Raw genomic sequence first — 15,137 nt, 5'->3', positions numbered from 1 at the left:
CTAAAAGGCAGAGCTAGGATTTGAATTAGGCAGACTGGCTCTGAGTCCAGGCACTTAACCACTCTGTGTCACTTCTCGAGGCCCTCCCTGCCCTGGCCCTGTTGGCCTCTTGCCACCCGTGCCTCACAGTCTCCCTCACCATATCCCCAAACTCGCCAGCTTCCTCAGCCCTCTGGCTCCACTCCCTGCTGCCCAAACCCCTTCCCCAGTCTCTGAAGAACTTACACACTACACTGCCTTGGAGCAGCTTGGCTCATTCTCACTTGGCCTCAAGTCTAGCTTAGACAGCACTGCCCCCAAGGAAGCCTTCTCTGTCCACCCCCTGAACCTAAGTCAGGGCCCCAGACCCTTCTCTGTGTGCCCCAGCACCCTACACTTCTCCCATCTCAGCTCTCACCTCACCATAAGGTAACTGTCTAGCTCACCTGTCTGCGTCATCTACCTCATGACGGCCACACTATCCAATCATAGCACCAGCAGGTGCACAAATATTTGCCAAGTGAGCAGACCCTTGGATCACTGCACTGCTTTTTCCCAGTGCCCTTAAAAAGCAGATGGCTAACAAAGTACTCCACACAGGAGCAACTACGTGAGATCCTACCACTATCCTGTCTAGGACTCACACCAGACAGGTACTTCGGCCAGCTGGGACACAGAAGAGTGTTTGGTCCCTCTGCACACTCATGTGAACCACCAGACAGACAGGCCCCAGCCCTGAGAACACTCCCAAAGCATCTGAAGCATGACAAGGGCGTGTCAGGGCCCGCCCAGTGAGCTTCCCCTGCAGCCAGCACCATGAAAGGAAGTGACCAAGTCAATAACACCCCCATCTCCCGCCTGCTCTGTCCACCAGTCACCTCTGCCCCACATGCATCAATATTCCTCCCTTATATGGGCACCTGGGCATGGCCTTTGGAATGTCCCTTGGAGGAAGCTGGCTCTCAAGCATGTGACTACACTTAAAAGTGACAACCAGGGGGGTGGGGAGGTGGGAAGAGATAGCATGGGGAGAAATGACAGATACAGGTGAGGGGACGGAAGACAGCAAACCACACTGCCATGTGTGTACCTATGCAACAATCTTGCATGTTCTTCACATGTACCCCAAAACCTAAAATGCAATTAAAAAAAAAAAAAAGTGAGGCCGGGCGCGGTGGCTCAAGCCTGTAATCCCAGCACTTTGGGAGGCCGAGGCGGGTGGATCACGAGGTCGAGAGATCAAGACCATCCTGGTCAACATGGTGAAACCCTCTCTACTCAAAATACAAAAAATTAGCTGGGCATGGTGGCACGTGCCTGTAATCCCAGCTACTCAGGAGGCTGAGGCAGGAGAATTGCCTGAACCCAGGAGGCGGAGGTTGCGGTGAGCCGAGATCGTGCCATTGCACTCCAGCCTGGGTAACAAGAGCGAAACTCCGTCTCAAAAAAAAAAAAAAAAAAAAAAAGTGACAACCAGCAGGCCAACAAGCTTCCCGTTAGAAATGGTCCCCAGGCAAGACCCATTCCACTATTCCCTCCCTGACCCAACACAGCTCAAAATCACTCCAGCTCTTTCCCTTCCATTCAAACAACAGGGGAGGCATCATATTTTCACACACAGAGAGATCAAAGCACGCCTCACATAAACAGCTGCATGAAGCATGTGTTTGTCCATAGCATCATCTGAGCAAGTGACTCAAAGCTTCCAAGAGGGTTATTCTGGGATCCCGGAGGGCAGCCGCTTGATCTACCCCATCTCTGCATGCCCAGCACCTGGCACAGGGCTGGCACACCATAGCCACTGATAAACAGGCAATGATTTGGGATTATTTCAACTACCAACCACCAATCATACTACTTTAAAACTCAGATTTCTTCAGTTCAACAAGTATTTAGGAAACACCTTCTATTGCATCAAGTGCCACTCAAAAGGCAGGGCACAGACAAGGGCATGAAACGGGACAGTCTCTTTCTTCAAAGGGAGCCTTGTGTAGCAGCCTGGGGTGTAAAACAATGAGAAACCAAGCTACTCTAGCTGAAAGCAGAATGAAAAGAAGGTGCCCCCTGAGCCAGGGGCCAACCCCTGAAGCACCACCACCGAACTTCTAGGGTTCTGCAGACTAGAATCTGAAACCCCTATTCACACCTGAGCCCCACTTTCACAAGTGAGGAAACCAAGACTCAGCTACTGGGTCTCCACAGACAATCTCAGGACCTGGAGCCAAAGTGCCCATCTAAAGAGGGAGCCTGAGGAAGCCAGTGCTGGAGTTGACACTCAAATGAGCAGGGCTCTGGGAACCAGTCCTTCTCTGCTGATAAACAAGGAACTAGAGGTTGAGCTCAAATTAGTAACTAGTAGAAACAGCATAGGTGACACAAGTTTCCTACAGTTCTGTCAGCAATCTAAAAATGTCACAGAGAGGGCACCCTGGTCAGGCATTATTGACACTCAAACAGTGCCTGGTATTAATGGCAGCCAGAACCAGGCAAAGGAAAACACGTGGGCTCCGGAGTTGGAGACACCTGGGTAAAGCCCTGACATGTTACTTACAAGGTATCTGACAACTCTCAAACCTCGATTTGCTTGCCTTGAGGATGGGGATAAGATTCACCTATCTTTAATGATTAAACAAAACGAAATGTGTGGACTTCTTAAATTAATTACTAAATGGCCGTTCTCTTGTCTTCCTGGCCTAATCTCCTCAGATTCCAATTCCACATGATTTTCAAGAGCAGAGAGAGCATCTCTGAGGCTATCTGGGCATGAGTTCCCTAGGAGCAGAGCTGAACTTCGCCATCCCCAAATTCCATTAGCTAAATATCTAAACAGGTAAGAGTGGGCCTGCCTGAGCAGGTGCCCAACTTACCTTCAAGGAAGGTGGCGCTCTCTTGGATGTAGGCCCCCAGCTGCTCAAAAATGCCATTGATCTTCTTCTTGGCAGTCACAAAGTGCTTGAGAGGGGAAGCATTCACCTCAGCCATGTGTCTCTTATCTTTCTTGACTGTAACTATAGAGTTGCATCGAGAGAAGAGCAGGGACATTGCGCTGCAAGAGAAGCCAATGTGAGCGAACACAGCAACATCTACCTCGGGACGTCCTGCTTGGGGGATGGTGGAATGCTTGGGGGAGAAGAGGGACTAGCTCTCTGTTCCATTGAGAATATAGGGATCTCGGCTCACTGCAACCTCCAGGACTAGAAAAAAGGATGGTGAGATAAGAACAGTGTCTCAGGTCGGGCGCGATGGCTCACTCCTGTAATCCCAACACTTTGGGAGGCCAAGGCGGGTGGATCACAAGTTCAGGAGTTCAAGGCCAGCCTGGTCAAGATGGTGAAACACCATCTCTACTAGAAATACAAAAAAAATTAGCCAGCGTGGTGGTAGGCACTTGTAATCCCAGCTACATGGGAGGCTGAGGCAGAGAATTGCATGAACCCAGAGGGCAGAGGTTGCAGTGAGTGGAGATAGCACCACTGCACTCCAGCTTAGGCGACACAGCAAGACTCTGCCTCAAAAAACAAAACAAAACAAAACAAAACAACAACAACAACAAAAAAAAAAAAAAAACAGGCTGGGCTCAGTGGCTCATGCCTGTTATCCTAGCACTTTGAGAGGCTGAGGTGGGCAGATCACTTGAGGCCAGGAGTTTGAGACTGGCCTGGCCAACATGGTGAAATCCAGTCTCTACTAAAAACACAAAAATTAGCTGGGCATGGTGGTGCACACCTGTAATCCAGCTACTCAGGAGGCTGAGGCAGGAGAATAGCTTGAACCTGGGAGGCAGAGGCTGAAGTGAACTTGAACCTGGGAGGTGGAGATCCTGTCACTGCACTCCAGCTTGGGTGACAGAGTGAGACTCAGTCTCAAAAAATAAAATAAAAAACACACCCACAAAAAAACTATTGGTCTCTTCTAGTAGAGCATGTGTGCTACAGAAAACTTGGAAACCAAAAGGGAAAAAAACCCATAGACCCATCATTTTGTGATAAGCAATATTAACATTTTGTTTGCTTACTTACTTTTTATTTTGAGACAAGGTCTCACTGTTACCTGGGCTGGAGTGCTCACAGCTCACTGCAGCCTCAACCTCTTGGACCCAAGCAATCCTCCCACCTCAGCCTCCTGAGTACGTGAGCCCATAGGCATGCACCCACGACACCCGGCTAATTTTTTTATTGCCCAGGCTGATCTTAAACTTCTGGGCTCCAATGATCCTCTCACCTTGGACTGGACTCCCAAAGTGCTGAGATTAAGGGCGTGAGCCACCATGCCCAGCCAACATTTTGTTTATTAGCAGTCTTTGTTTTTGAGACAGAGTCTCACTCTGTCACCCAGGCTGGAGTGCCTAACTACAACCTCACTCCAGCCACCTGAATAGCTGGGATTCTGGGCGTATGCCACCATATCCGGCTAATTTTTGCATTTTTTGTAGAGACAAGCCTTCACCATGTTGGCCAGGCTGGTCTCCAACTCCTGACCTCAAGTGATCTGCCCACCTCGTCCTCCCAAAGCGCTGGGATTACAGGCATGAGCCACCGAGCCTGGTTATATTATCATAGTCTATTTTTGTGTGACTGTCTCTCTTGCTCTCACTCAATCCCACACATCTTTGTAGCTTATCTGTTCATATAACACTTACATTTTAGAGGCCATAAGACGTGACTCCAAAGTGCTAGAGGTCTTTGGTCAAAGGTCAAAAGAGGCTGAGCATGGTAGCTCACACCTATAATCCCAGCATTTTGGGAGGCCTAGGTGGGTAGATTACTTGAGACCAGCCTGGCCAACATGGTGAAACCCTGTCTCTACTAAAAATACAAAAATTGGCCGGGCACGGTGGCTCAAGCCTGTAATCCCAGCACTTTGGGAGGCCGAGGCGGGTGGATCACGAGGTCGAGAGATCGAGACCATCCTGGTCAACATGGTGAAACCCCGTCTCTACTAAAAATACAAAAAATTAGCTGGGCGTGGTGGCACGTGCCTGTAATCCCAGCTACTCAGGAGGCTGAGGCAGGAGAATTGCCTGAACCCAAGAGGCGGAGGTTGCGGTGAGCTGAGATAGCGCCATTGCACTCCAGCTTGGGTAACAAGAGTGAAACTCCGTCTCAAAAAAAAAATACAAAAATTAGCCAGGCATGGTGGCAGGCACCTGTAATCCCAGCTACCTGGGAGGGTGAGGCACAAGAATTGCCTGAACCTGGGAAGGTGGAGGTTGCAGTGAGCCAAGACTATGCCATTGCACTAAGCCTGGGCAATAGAGCTACACTCCGACTCAAAAAAAAAAAAAGATCAAAAAGAGGTTGATACACTAGAAGGTAGAGTCCAGGGTAAGACTGGAAATGTCGATCCCAAAAGTGGACCCCAACCAGGTCCCTCCTCAGAGTTCCCACCACGGTGAAAACTGCTTCCCAGGCAGAGCCCACCAATCCTGGGAAGTCAAAGGGCAAAGACCTCCTGGATGAGGGGTCCTGTGCACAGCTGACTGCACCTGGGTCTGTCACTGCCTCCCCAGCCACCCTAATCTTAGGGCCCTCAGTTCTCCACCCAGCAGCAAGCTCACTCTCTCTAGATGGGAAATAAGGTGTTGCTCCCGAGCAAGCACACGTGAGAAACTTCCAAATGGGGTCAAAAGGTGTTGCACAAGGAACTGCGAAGCACAAAGAATACCCGGAAGAGGTGCATGAAGACTGAGTGCCAAAACAGACTTTTAGGAACTAACCATCCCAAAGGGTGGGCAGAAAGACAGGCTGATCCAAAGCAGGATGGGGACCCACGTGTTTGCCCAAACTGACAAGTTCTTGTGCAATATTAATGATTCTTCTGGAAATGAGGGAAGAAAGTGATACCACTTCCGTTTCTACATTCCTCCTCAGCATAATGCCACAACTATGAGAGGTTTGCTCAGCATGGAAGCCGTATGTCCAGGGCTTAAAGACAGTACAGCTCTGAAGAAGGAAACTGGAAAGAAAATGCTACTCTGACTCTTCCAAAGCAGGAAAGGAGATGCACTGAAATCAGGCTTGCCATGGCCTGGCAGATCAGACTTCGAGAAAGAGGGGATGGGCCGGGTGCAGTGGCTCACGCCTGTAATCCCAGCACTTTTGGGGAGCCGGGGCGGGTGGATCACAAGGTCAAGAGATCAAGACCATCCTGGTCAACATGGTGAAACCCCGTCTCTACTAAAAATACTAAAAAAAATTAGCTGGGCATGGTGGCGCACGCCTGTAGTCCCAGCTACTCGGGAGGCTGAGGCAGGAGAATTGCTTGAACCCGGGAGGTGGAGGTTGCAGTGAGCCGAGGTCGAACCATCGCACTCCAGCCTGGGTAACAAGAGCGAAACAACTCCATCTCAAATTAAAAAAAAAAAGGGGGGGGGGAGGGGATGTGGCAGGCACAAGACGAAAGCCACCCAAAAGGAAAAGAAAAGGGATCAGGGGCTGGATGCAGTGGCTCACGCCTGTAATCCTAGCACTTTGGGAGGCTGAGGTGGGCAGATCACCTGAGATCAGAAGTTCAAGACCAGCCTGGCCAACATGGTGAAACCCCGTCTCTACTAAAAATACAAAAAATCAGCTGGGCATGGTGGCACATGCCTGTAGTCCCAGCTACTCCAGAGGCTGAGGCAAGAAAATCACCTGAACCTGGGAGGCAGAGATTGCAGTGAGCCAAGATCTCACCACTGTACTCCAGCTTGGGTTTTTTTGTCTCAAAAAAACAAAACAAAACAAAACAAAAAAAAAGAAAAGAAAAAAGAAAAGGGATCGGGGATGGGGCACGATGCAGCACTACATAAGACAGGTTTGGAATCGGGCAGAGCTGGGTTCATACTGTGACTGTATTATTTTTGGGCTGCTTAAACTTAAGCAAGTTATTTAATCCCGGAACCTTGATTTCTTCATGTGTACAACAAACAAGATACCTACTGGAGAGAAAAACTCTCTGCATTTTCTCTGTACCCTCACACCACAATCATCAACACAAAAGACGACTTCTGTGATCAAAATGAGGGGGGTCTCCTTCCCATACACCAAGCAGCAGACACTAGCTGGGTGTCCTCAGTCAGTTCCCACACTGTCTACCTGGAAATAGCGCCAGATCCCACACATTGAGGGCTCAGTCTCCAGGACTGCCCCCGTCTCCACCACCACCCCTCAAACACACCAGTTGTTTAAGTCGGGGCCTCCTGAACTTCTGACCGAATGACTTCAGGCTGGGCTTCACATCACCCCTTCTTTGAGTTCAATTAATTTTTCGGAGCAGCTTACCCAAATCAGGGAAACACTTATGTTTACAGGGTTATTATGAAGGATATTGCAAAGGATACAAATAAGAGATGCATAGGGAGGTATGGGAGAAGACGCATGTAGCTTCTGTGCCCTCCCTAAGCAAGCCTCTCTTCAGTAACCTGCTCCCTGAACTCTGTCCTCTTGGACTTTTATGGAAGTTTCATGACATCAGCATTCTTTCCCCCAGGATATATGGCCCAGCACTCTCAAGGGAGAGTCTTAAGAACCACAATCAGAAAGGTGGGGAAAGATTAGGGTGGAAGAAAAGTAGAAGAAGATCAGAGGCCTGTCCCTGAGGCCTAACACATCTAACATTATAACAAAAGACCATAACAAGGGCTATGGATAGGAGTTATGAGCCTGGATCCGTGGATGAAAACCAATATCCCACTACCACAATACCATCTAAATCGTGAGAAGACTAAAGTTGATGCAAGCAACATGTTTCACATACAGTACGAGCTAAAGCAGTTTTACATGTTATAAAGCAATAACAACAACACACTCTACCAGCAAGATCACAAGACTCTCTCCATGAACACCCAGCCTTCAGGGAGGGCAAAAGCAACTCCGCCAACTTACCCCACACCCACCACGCCCTTCCCCGCTACCACAGAGACAGAATAAACAGGTCAGCTGGGGAAGAATCAGCGACACCCCACTGCAGAAGTGACCTGCTGCAGGAAGCAAGTTCCCTGCTATCACCTGGACTTTCAGAAGCAGGTGCATTTAAGTTCTGGTCAATGTTTGCAAGCCCGGGGATATGAAACCAAAAGCATTAGTGCTCACCAACTGCAAGACTCAACAGCATGTACACCGTAGAAGCTTGGGAGCTCCAGGTTACAAGCTCAGCCGGTCCAGGAGCCTCCCTGTTCTCACCCCTACTCAGCCTGCAGCTGCCTCCAAACCCCCGGCATAAAACCTATTGTCAACCTCTCCAAACTCTGCCTGATTTATCTTGCTCTGCTAATTTTGCAAGTTGAGATTCCACGTGTGTTGCATAAACTGCTTTCTACCTAGAATCCTCCTTCCTTTCCCACCCATTTGACATACTCCTACTGTCCTTCTACACCCAACTCAAGTGTCACCCCCTCCATGAAGCCTCCCCTGATGCCTCACAGAGAACAAACAACCCCACAGACTTCTGGTTTTTATCACACCTTGTGTCCCCCAATTATCTCAAAGCTTTGACTCTCTACCCCTCCAGAGAGATGGGGGGCAGGCACCTGGGTTCCTGTTCCTCCTCCGGAAAGCCTTGATAATCTCTGCTTCACCAAAGAGCTCACCACAGGCACATGAGAACCATCCCACAAGCACAGCCTGAGAGCCCAGCTCCAACATAAGTTACATGCTAAGTGTCACACTTCAAGCTGACTGCCTCATACGTGCTCTGGAGATTACAGTTTTGGATAGTTTCTGGCAGAATTTCCCAAAGTGTGGTCCACAGAACTCCACTTGCACCCAATATCCCATGTAAAGAAGGTTCAATAGTAGAATCAGTTTGTAAAACACCATATGCTACCATTCCCCTCCAGTGGAGCACATGAGCACAGCAAAGAGCTTGGGAAGTAAGGCTTGTTGTAAAGACACCAGTTTAACTGTACTGAATGCAGCATTTCACAAATACATCCAATGAAAAAATCTTTCTGTGTAATAGCCTTTAAAATCCTGAGGATCATGCTTTAGGGAAAGGCTCATTCTTTCTGGTACTCTCCAATCCCTACCCCCAAAAAGTACCAGGGGCACAGGATTAACAAATATTAAGCTAAGACCAGAAATGAACCCAATTCTAAACGGAAACTGCTATTAGCCCTCCAAGGTGGTCAAAAGCTTTGCTTCAACCTAGGCTATTAGTTGAGGAGCATTAGGTATCTTGGGTGTAGAGACAGCAAAATTCACTGGAAGGTGTGTCTGGATCCCAAGCACAGTCCCTGAATCCACACCACCTCCTTACCCAGTTTTATGTAAAGCAACTCCTAGCAGGGAAAATAAATGGATCCACGGATCGTCTGCTGGCACAACTGGAACAGAGAAGAAGCAGAGAAATTGAAACAAAAGAGTATACAGGGTAAACGGGGCAGAGCAGACTCTTAGGAGTGACAAGGAGCCAACCTCTGCTGGGCAGAGATGGGGAGGAGCCAGCACAGCAGAGAAGACCAAATGAGGGAGAGAGAGACTAATTATTCAGGGAGCCCAAAAGATCCCAGCCACTTCCTGAACTGTCAACTTTTAAACAGGCTCTCTCAGCAACCAGCGAAATCCTTCACGGAAGTAGAAAAGAGATACAATTGTTTTTCAACAGAGGTTGGAAAGCTGTGGCTCTATACAAAGAGGATGCCATCCAAGAGACTTGCCACTAGAGGTCCAGAAGAGCATGCCCCTGTCCACTCAACTCAAATCTAGGGTGCCAGAAATCACAGCTACCACTTACTTTTTTGGATGGTGAGAGATCTTCACAGGGTAGGCATCATGGACATGGCTGGAGTCCAGAAGACAAAAAGATTCTGAGTTCTCCTCTGTCTTGTCTCAGGTTGAGGTTGGCTATTGATGACTGTGTTGACTCCACCAATCCTGACCTACTAGAAAAGAAAAGGGAGATAGACCAGGTATCAAAAAAAAAAAAAAAAAAACATTGGTGTGCAAAACATGTCTAATCAGGTTTCAAGCCAAACAAACTCACCCCTGAGGGAAGCTTACTCATTGAGGTACTGGGGAGTTGGGCTGGCATGTGAGGAGGTGCCCTGGGGAAAAAAACGCAGAGGTGTGGGACCAATCCTGGCTGTGCACAAGCATGTGTTCCGCCATGAGTGGGTTCAAGGCACCAGGAAGGGCCCTGAAGGAGCCCTGGGAAAGGTACATCCAGAGAGGGAGAGGAGAGGACAGAGCAAAGCCAGGAAAAAAACTGGGATTGAGGACTGGGGAACAGCTGACTACTGAGTTACAGAAGAACTGATTGAAAGCCAATGTGTCCAGCTGCTACAAAGTATCTCACTTAATTCTCAATTCTAAGGGGAAAACAGAGGCCTGGAATACTTGAAGATTTATAGACTGTTAGTCAATTGTCTAAGCTGGGATCCGAAATATTAGCTCCATTTGACTCCGAAGCTCCTGGAGCGCAGTGAAGAGAGCTCGGATCAACCTCCGCCTCCCAGGTTCCACCGATTCTCCTGTCTCAACCTTCTGAGTAGCTGGGATTACAGGTGTGTGCCATCAAGCCCGGATAATTTTTGTATTTTTAGCAGAGACGGGGTTTCACCATGTTGGCCAGGCTGGTCTCAAACTCCTGACCTCAGGTGTTCCGCCCGCCTCGAACTCTCAAATTGCTGGGATTACAGGTGTGAGCCACCATGACCGGCCTCCTTCCTTTTTTAACCATATTGAGCTGCCTTCCTCCCTCAATCCCCTAAACCTTGGACACTGGAAGCGGACAATCAGTCCTTACCTGGGGAGAAGAAAAAGAGATGATTGAGAATTTAAAGAAAGAGGGCAATGAAGGATTACCAGAGGGGGTAACAGACAGTTTTGCCTTCGTGCGTTTAAACAGCTATTTATTCAACATTTATCTTTGTGCCTTCTCTATGTGTGTCAGGCGCCAGGTTAGGAATGGATAAGAAACAGTCCTGCCCTCCAGGGCCTTACAGTCCGCTGACAAGTCATACAAGCAAATAGGGTTGAACGAGAGGGCAGAAGGCGCCCAAAGTGGGGAGGGCAGGGCAGTACGCTCCCGCGGTGAACGTGGACACCTATTGCATGCTGAGTAAAAGCTGGCAAAATGAAAACTGGATGGAAAATAGAGAAGGGGCAGGAGTAGAACGTGGCGTGAAGGGTGGAAAGGCGGGGGCGATGAGGAGCTGCAGGGGAGCCCGCCTCCCAGTCCCAGGTCCTGCGGCCCGCCCCCTCCTCTCGCCTCCAGGGTAGGGCCCGGAGGCGAGGCCGAAGAGTGGGGACCCCCGCTTGACTGCATCCCAGACCCCCGTGGCCCCAGAGTGTCGTCGGCCCACGTCAAGCTGCTCAGGACTCGCAGGGCCGGGCCGGGCCAGTCCCCGCCACCCCGGCTTGCTCGCCCTCTCACCTTCACCTTCCCGGCCTCGCGGCGGCCATCACACTCACTGCGTCACCAGCGAGCGCCGCCCCGGGGGGAGGCGGGAGAAGGGAAGTGGACGCGCGCGTCACCCGTAGCCTCAGGCTCGCCCCTCGACCCGGGTGAGCCGGTGAGCCCTAAGCCCAGCTGGCTCGCCCCGCCTACTCCTTACGCCTTTGAGGCCCCGCGACTCGGCGCTTCCAATGGCACCTCCTCCGCCGGAGCTTCCCAAGCCGATAGGCTCGGACTCCCGCTGCATCATGGGGGCTGTAGTTCCAGCGAGCACTGGCCGGAGCTGCGGGGCGGGGCGGGGCAGGGCGGGGCCTCAAGCTGTCAAGGGGCAAAAAACCAAGGGCGTGGAGTAGAGGTTCCCTCTCTTTCGCCAGCTGCCCTAGATCCTGACCCTGGGGCCTCTGCCAGCTCTGGAATTCAGACTTACATTCTGTAATCTTAGAGGAGCGCTCTCTAGAGGTCCGTGCCTAGGCTGACAGAAGCGAGCTTGGGCCTGCTGCCCTTCAGCCGCCCTTGAAGAACAGCAGCAACAACGAATCAGTGCCGGTCACCGAACTGCGTCTCTAACATCCACCGCTGTGTTTAATCTCAGCATTCCCAGGAGACCGAAAGGGGAGGTTACCCAAGCTCACATGGTTGCCCAGACAGCGAGCCCCTCCTGATGCGCCAGACACTAGGAAACTGCAGCAAACAGGTCCCCTGCAGGATCTGGCCTCCGCAGGGAAGGCTCCAAGCCTGAGCACGCCAGTACAGTAGCCACCCCCCACATGTGGCTCTCGAGTCCTGAGCCAGTGCAAACCGAGATGCGCTATAAGACTTAGGACAGGCCAGGCGCGGTGGCTCAAGCCTGTAATCCCAGCACTTTGGGAGGCCGAGGTGGGTGGATCACGAGGTCAAGAGATCGAGACCATCCTGGTCAACATGGTGAAACCCCATCTCTACTAAAAATACAAAAAATCAGCTGGGCATGGTGGCACGTGCCTGTAATCCCAGCTACTCAGGAGGCTGAGGCAGGAGAATTGCCTGAACCCAGGAGGCGGAGGTTGCGGTGAGCCAAGATCACGCCATTGCACTCCAGCCTGGGTAACAAGAGCGAAACTCGGTCTCAAAAAAAAAAAAAAAAAAAAGTTAAACTATCTCAATTTTTAGAAAAAAAAAATGTATATTTTATATATTATATATAAAATATATATATATATATATATATATATATATATATATATATATAGTTTGGGCGCGGTGGCTCATGCCTGTAGTTCTAGCACTTTGGGAGGCCGAGGCAGGTGGATTGCTTGAGGTCGGGAGTTCAAGACCAGCCTGGCCAACATGGTGAAACCCCGCTTGTATTAAAAATACAATTAACTGGTGGCACACGTTTGTAGTCCCAGCTACTCCAGAGGCTGAGGCAGGAGGATCGCTTGAACCCGGGAGGCAGAGGTTGCAGTGAGCCAAGATCATGCCACTGCACTCCAGCCTAGGCAACAGAGAGAAACCCAAAACAAAAACCTATTTTTTAGCCAGGGTCTCATTCTGTCACTCAGGCTGCTGAGTGCCAGTGGTGCATGGCTCACTGCAGCCTTGAACTCCTGGGCTCAAGCAATCCTCCCACCTTACTCAGCCTCCCAAGTAGCTGAAACCACAGATGCTGGAAGCCACGCCTATTTTTTATTTTTTGTAGACATGGGGAAGAGTTTCACTTTGTTACCCAGGCTGGTCTGAACTCCTGACCTCTTGGAGTCAAGCAATCTCTTCCTGCCTTGGCTTCCCAAAATTCTGGGTTACAGGCACCTGCCACAGTGCCAGACTATTAGCTCATTAATATTTATATGCTGATTACATGTTGAAGTGATACTATTTTGGATCATTTCGGTTAAATATATTACTAAGAGCCGGGCACGGTGGCTCAAGCCTGTAATCCCAGCACTTTGGGAGGCCGAGGCGGGTGGATCACGAGGTCGAGAGATCGAGACCATCCTGGTCAACATGGTGAAACCCCGTCTCTACTAAAAATACAGAAAATTAGCTGGGCATGGTGGCGCGTGCCTGTAATCCCAGCTACTCAGGAGGCTGAGGCAGGAGAATTGCCTGAACCCAGGAGGCGGAGGTTGCGGTGAGCCGAGATGGCGCCATTGCACTCCAGCCTGGGTAACAAGAGCGAAACTCCATCTCAAAAAAAAAAAAATATATATATATATATATATATATATTACTAAGATTAATTGCTGGTCGGGCATAGTGGCTCACGCCAGGGTGAGACTCTCCATCTCAAAAAAAAAAAAAATTGTGCTGTTTGAATTTACCATTTATCAGGCTTCCTCAGCCTCTGCACTCCTCACATTGTGGTCTGGATCATTCTTTTTTAAAGGGCAGGGAGAGACTGTCCTGTGTTGTATTGAATGTTTAGGGGCATCTCTGTCCTCTGTCCACTAGATACCAGTAGCGATCCCCCTTCCCCAGTTGTGACAACTAAAAATGCCTTCAGACATGGCCAAATGTTTCCTGGGGAGCAAAATCGCCCTTGTATAAGGAGCACTGTGCTATGCAAGTCAGCTGGTCCCTTCTGCTCCTACTCTTCTTTGTTGTAACAGGCATGGTGGCATTTATCACAGAGGCCACAGTGAACTACATTTGGTTTTTCCTGTCCCCACTGCTGACAACTGCCTTGAGGGAGGGACCAGATTTTACCAATGGCTGAAATCATACTCAAATCTCTTATTTCTACCACTTACTTGCTGTGTGACCTTAGGCCTATGACTTGGTCTCTCTGGGTCTGTTTCCTCATCTGTAATAACAGCTCCTACCCCAGAGGGCTGTGTACTAAGTGCCTGGCATGTACAATGAGCAGGCCATGGTGAGGGATGGATAGATACTTTTTTGTTTTTTTTTTTGAAACAGAGTCTTGCTCTGTCACCCAGGCTGGAGTGCAGTGGTATGATCTCGGCTTATTGCAACCTCTGCCTCCCGGGTTCAAGCAATTCTCCTGCCTCAGCCTCCTGAGTAGCTGGGATTACAGGTGCCTAGCACCACACCCAGCTAATTTTTTTTATTTTTTATTTTTTTTTTAAAGATGAGGTTTCACCATGTTGGTCAGGCTGGTCTTGAACTCCCGACCTCAGGTGATCCGCCCGCCTTGGCCTCCAAAGTGCTTGGATTACAGGCGTGAGCCATTGAGCCTGGCCATTTTTGTTTTTGTTGTTGTTTATTTTTGAGATGGAGTCTACCCTGTCACGCAGACTGGAGTGCAATAGCACGATCTTGGCTTGCGGCAACCTCCACCTGCCGGGTTCAAGCCAGTCTCCTGCCTCAGCTTCCTGAGTAGCTGGGACTACAGGCTCATGCCACCAACCCCATCTAATTTTTGTATTTTTAGTAGAGACGGGGTTTCACCATGTTGGCCAGGATGGTCTTGATCTCGTGACCTCGTGATCCGCCTGCCTCAGCCTCCCAAAGTGCTGGGATTACAGGAGTGAGCCACCGTGCCCAGCCAGATATTAGCTTTTATTGTTAATAAATGCCCTGAAGTGCCATTGTTACTAGAATAGTCTGCCCAAGGTATAGTGGAGGCCACCAGAACACCAGTTCCCCCTGTTCTGCCACGTTCATGTTTACAGGAGGAGTGGTCAATAAAGACTTCAGGGAGGAGGTGTCACCTGATGCAGGCCTCACAAAAGTGTGAGAAGTGTGCCCTGGGCAGCCAGTGCCTGACTTGAAGTGTAAGTTTAAAAAACACACAAATGACATGGAGATCCCATGGGACTAGGTTTGGGACACAGCAGTCCCTG

At 49.8% G+C, this 15,137-nt stretch overlaps 1 protein-coding gene across 6 annotated transcripts in view; it reads right to left on the bottom strand.

The window, feature by feature from the left end:
- The window catches only part of MFN2 (mitofusin 2), a 29,685-nt gene extending 18,188 nt beyond the window's left edge, over nt 1-11,497 (bottom strand). Inside the window, exons 1-5 of one of the 6 annotated variants that reach the window (XM_074380065.1) lie at nt 11,335-11,497; nt 9,943-10,003; nt 9,694-9,838; nt 9,217-9,283; nt 2,847-3,025 (exon numbers count right to left, since the gene is read on the bottom strand). In XM_074380065.1, coding sequence (XP_074236166.1) covers nt 2,847-3,021 — 175 coding nt within the window. In that variant the 5' untranslated portion in view covers nt 3,022-3,025; nt 9,217-9,283; nt 9,694-9,838; nt 9,943-10,003; nt 11,335-11,497. Of the gene's footprint in view, nt 1-425; nt 595-2,846; nt 3,026-9,216; nt 9,284-9,693; nt 9,842-9,942; nt 10,004-11,334 lie in introns of those variants that run through there. The other 5 variants (XM_074380066.1, XM_074380064.1, XM_074380067.1 and 2 more) reach the window with 5 other exon arrangements.
- Nucleotides 11,498-15,137: the final 3,640 nt, after the last annotated feature.

Source organism: Saimiri boliviensis, chromosome 11 (assembly GCF_048565385.1).
Source record: "Saimiri boliviensis isolate mSaiBol1 chromosome 11, mSaiBol1.pri, whole genome shotgun sequence".
NCBI classification, from domain to species: domain Eukaryota; kingdom Metazoa; phylum Chordata; class Mammalia; order Primates; family Cebidae; genus Saimiri; species Saimiri boliviensis.
This window is presented reverse-complemented; position numbering and strand designations above follow the sequence as displayed.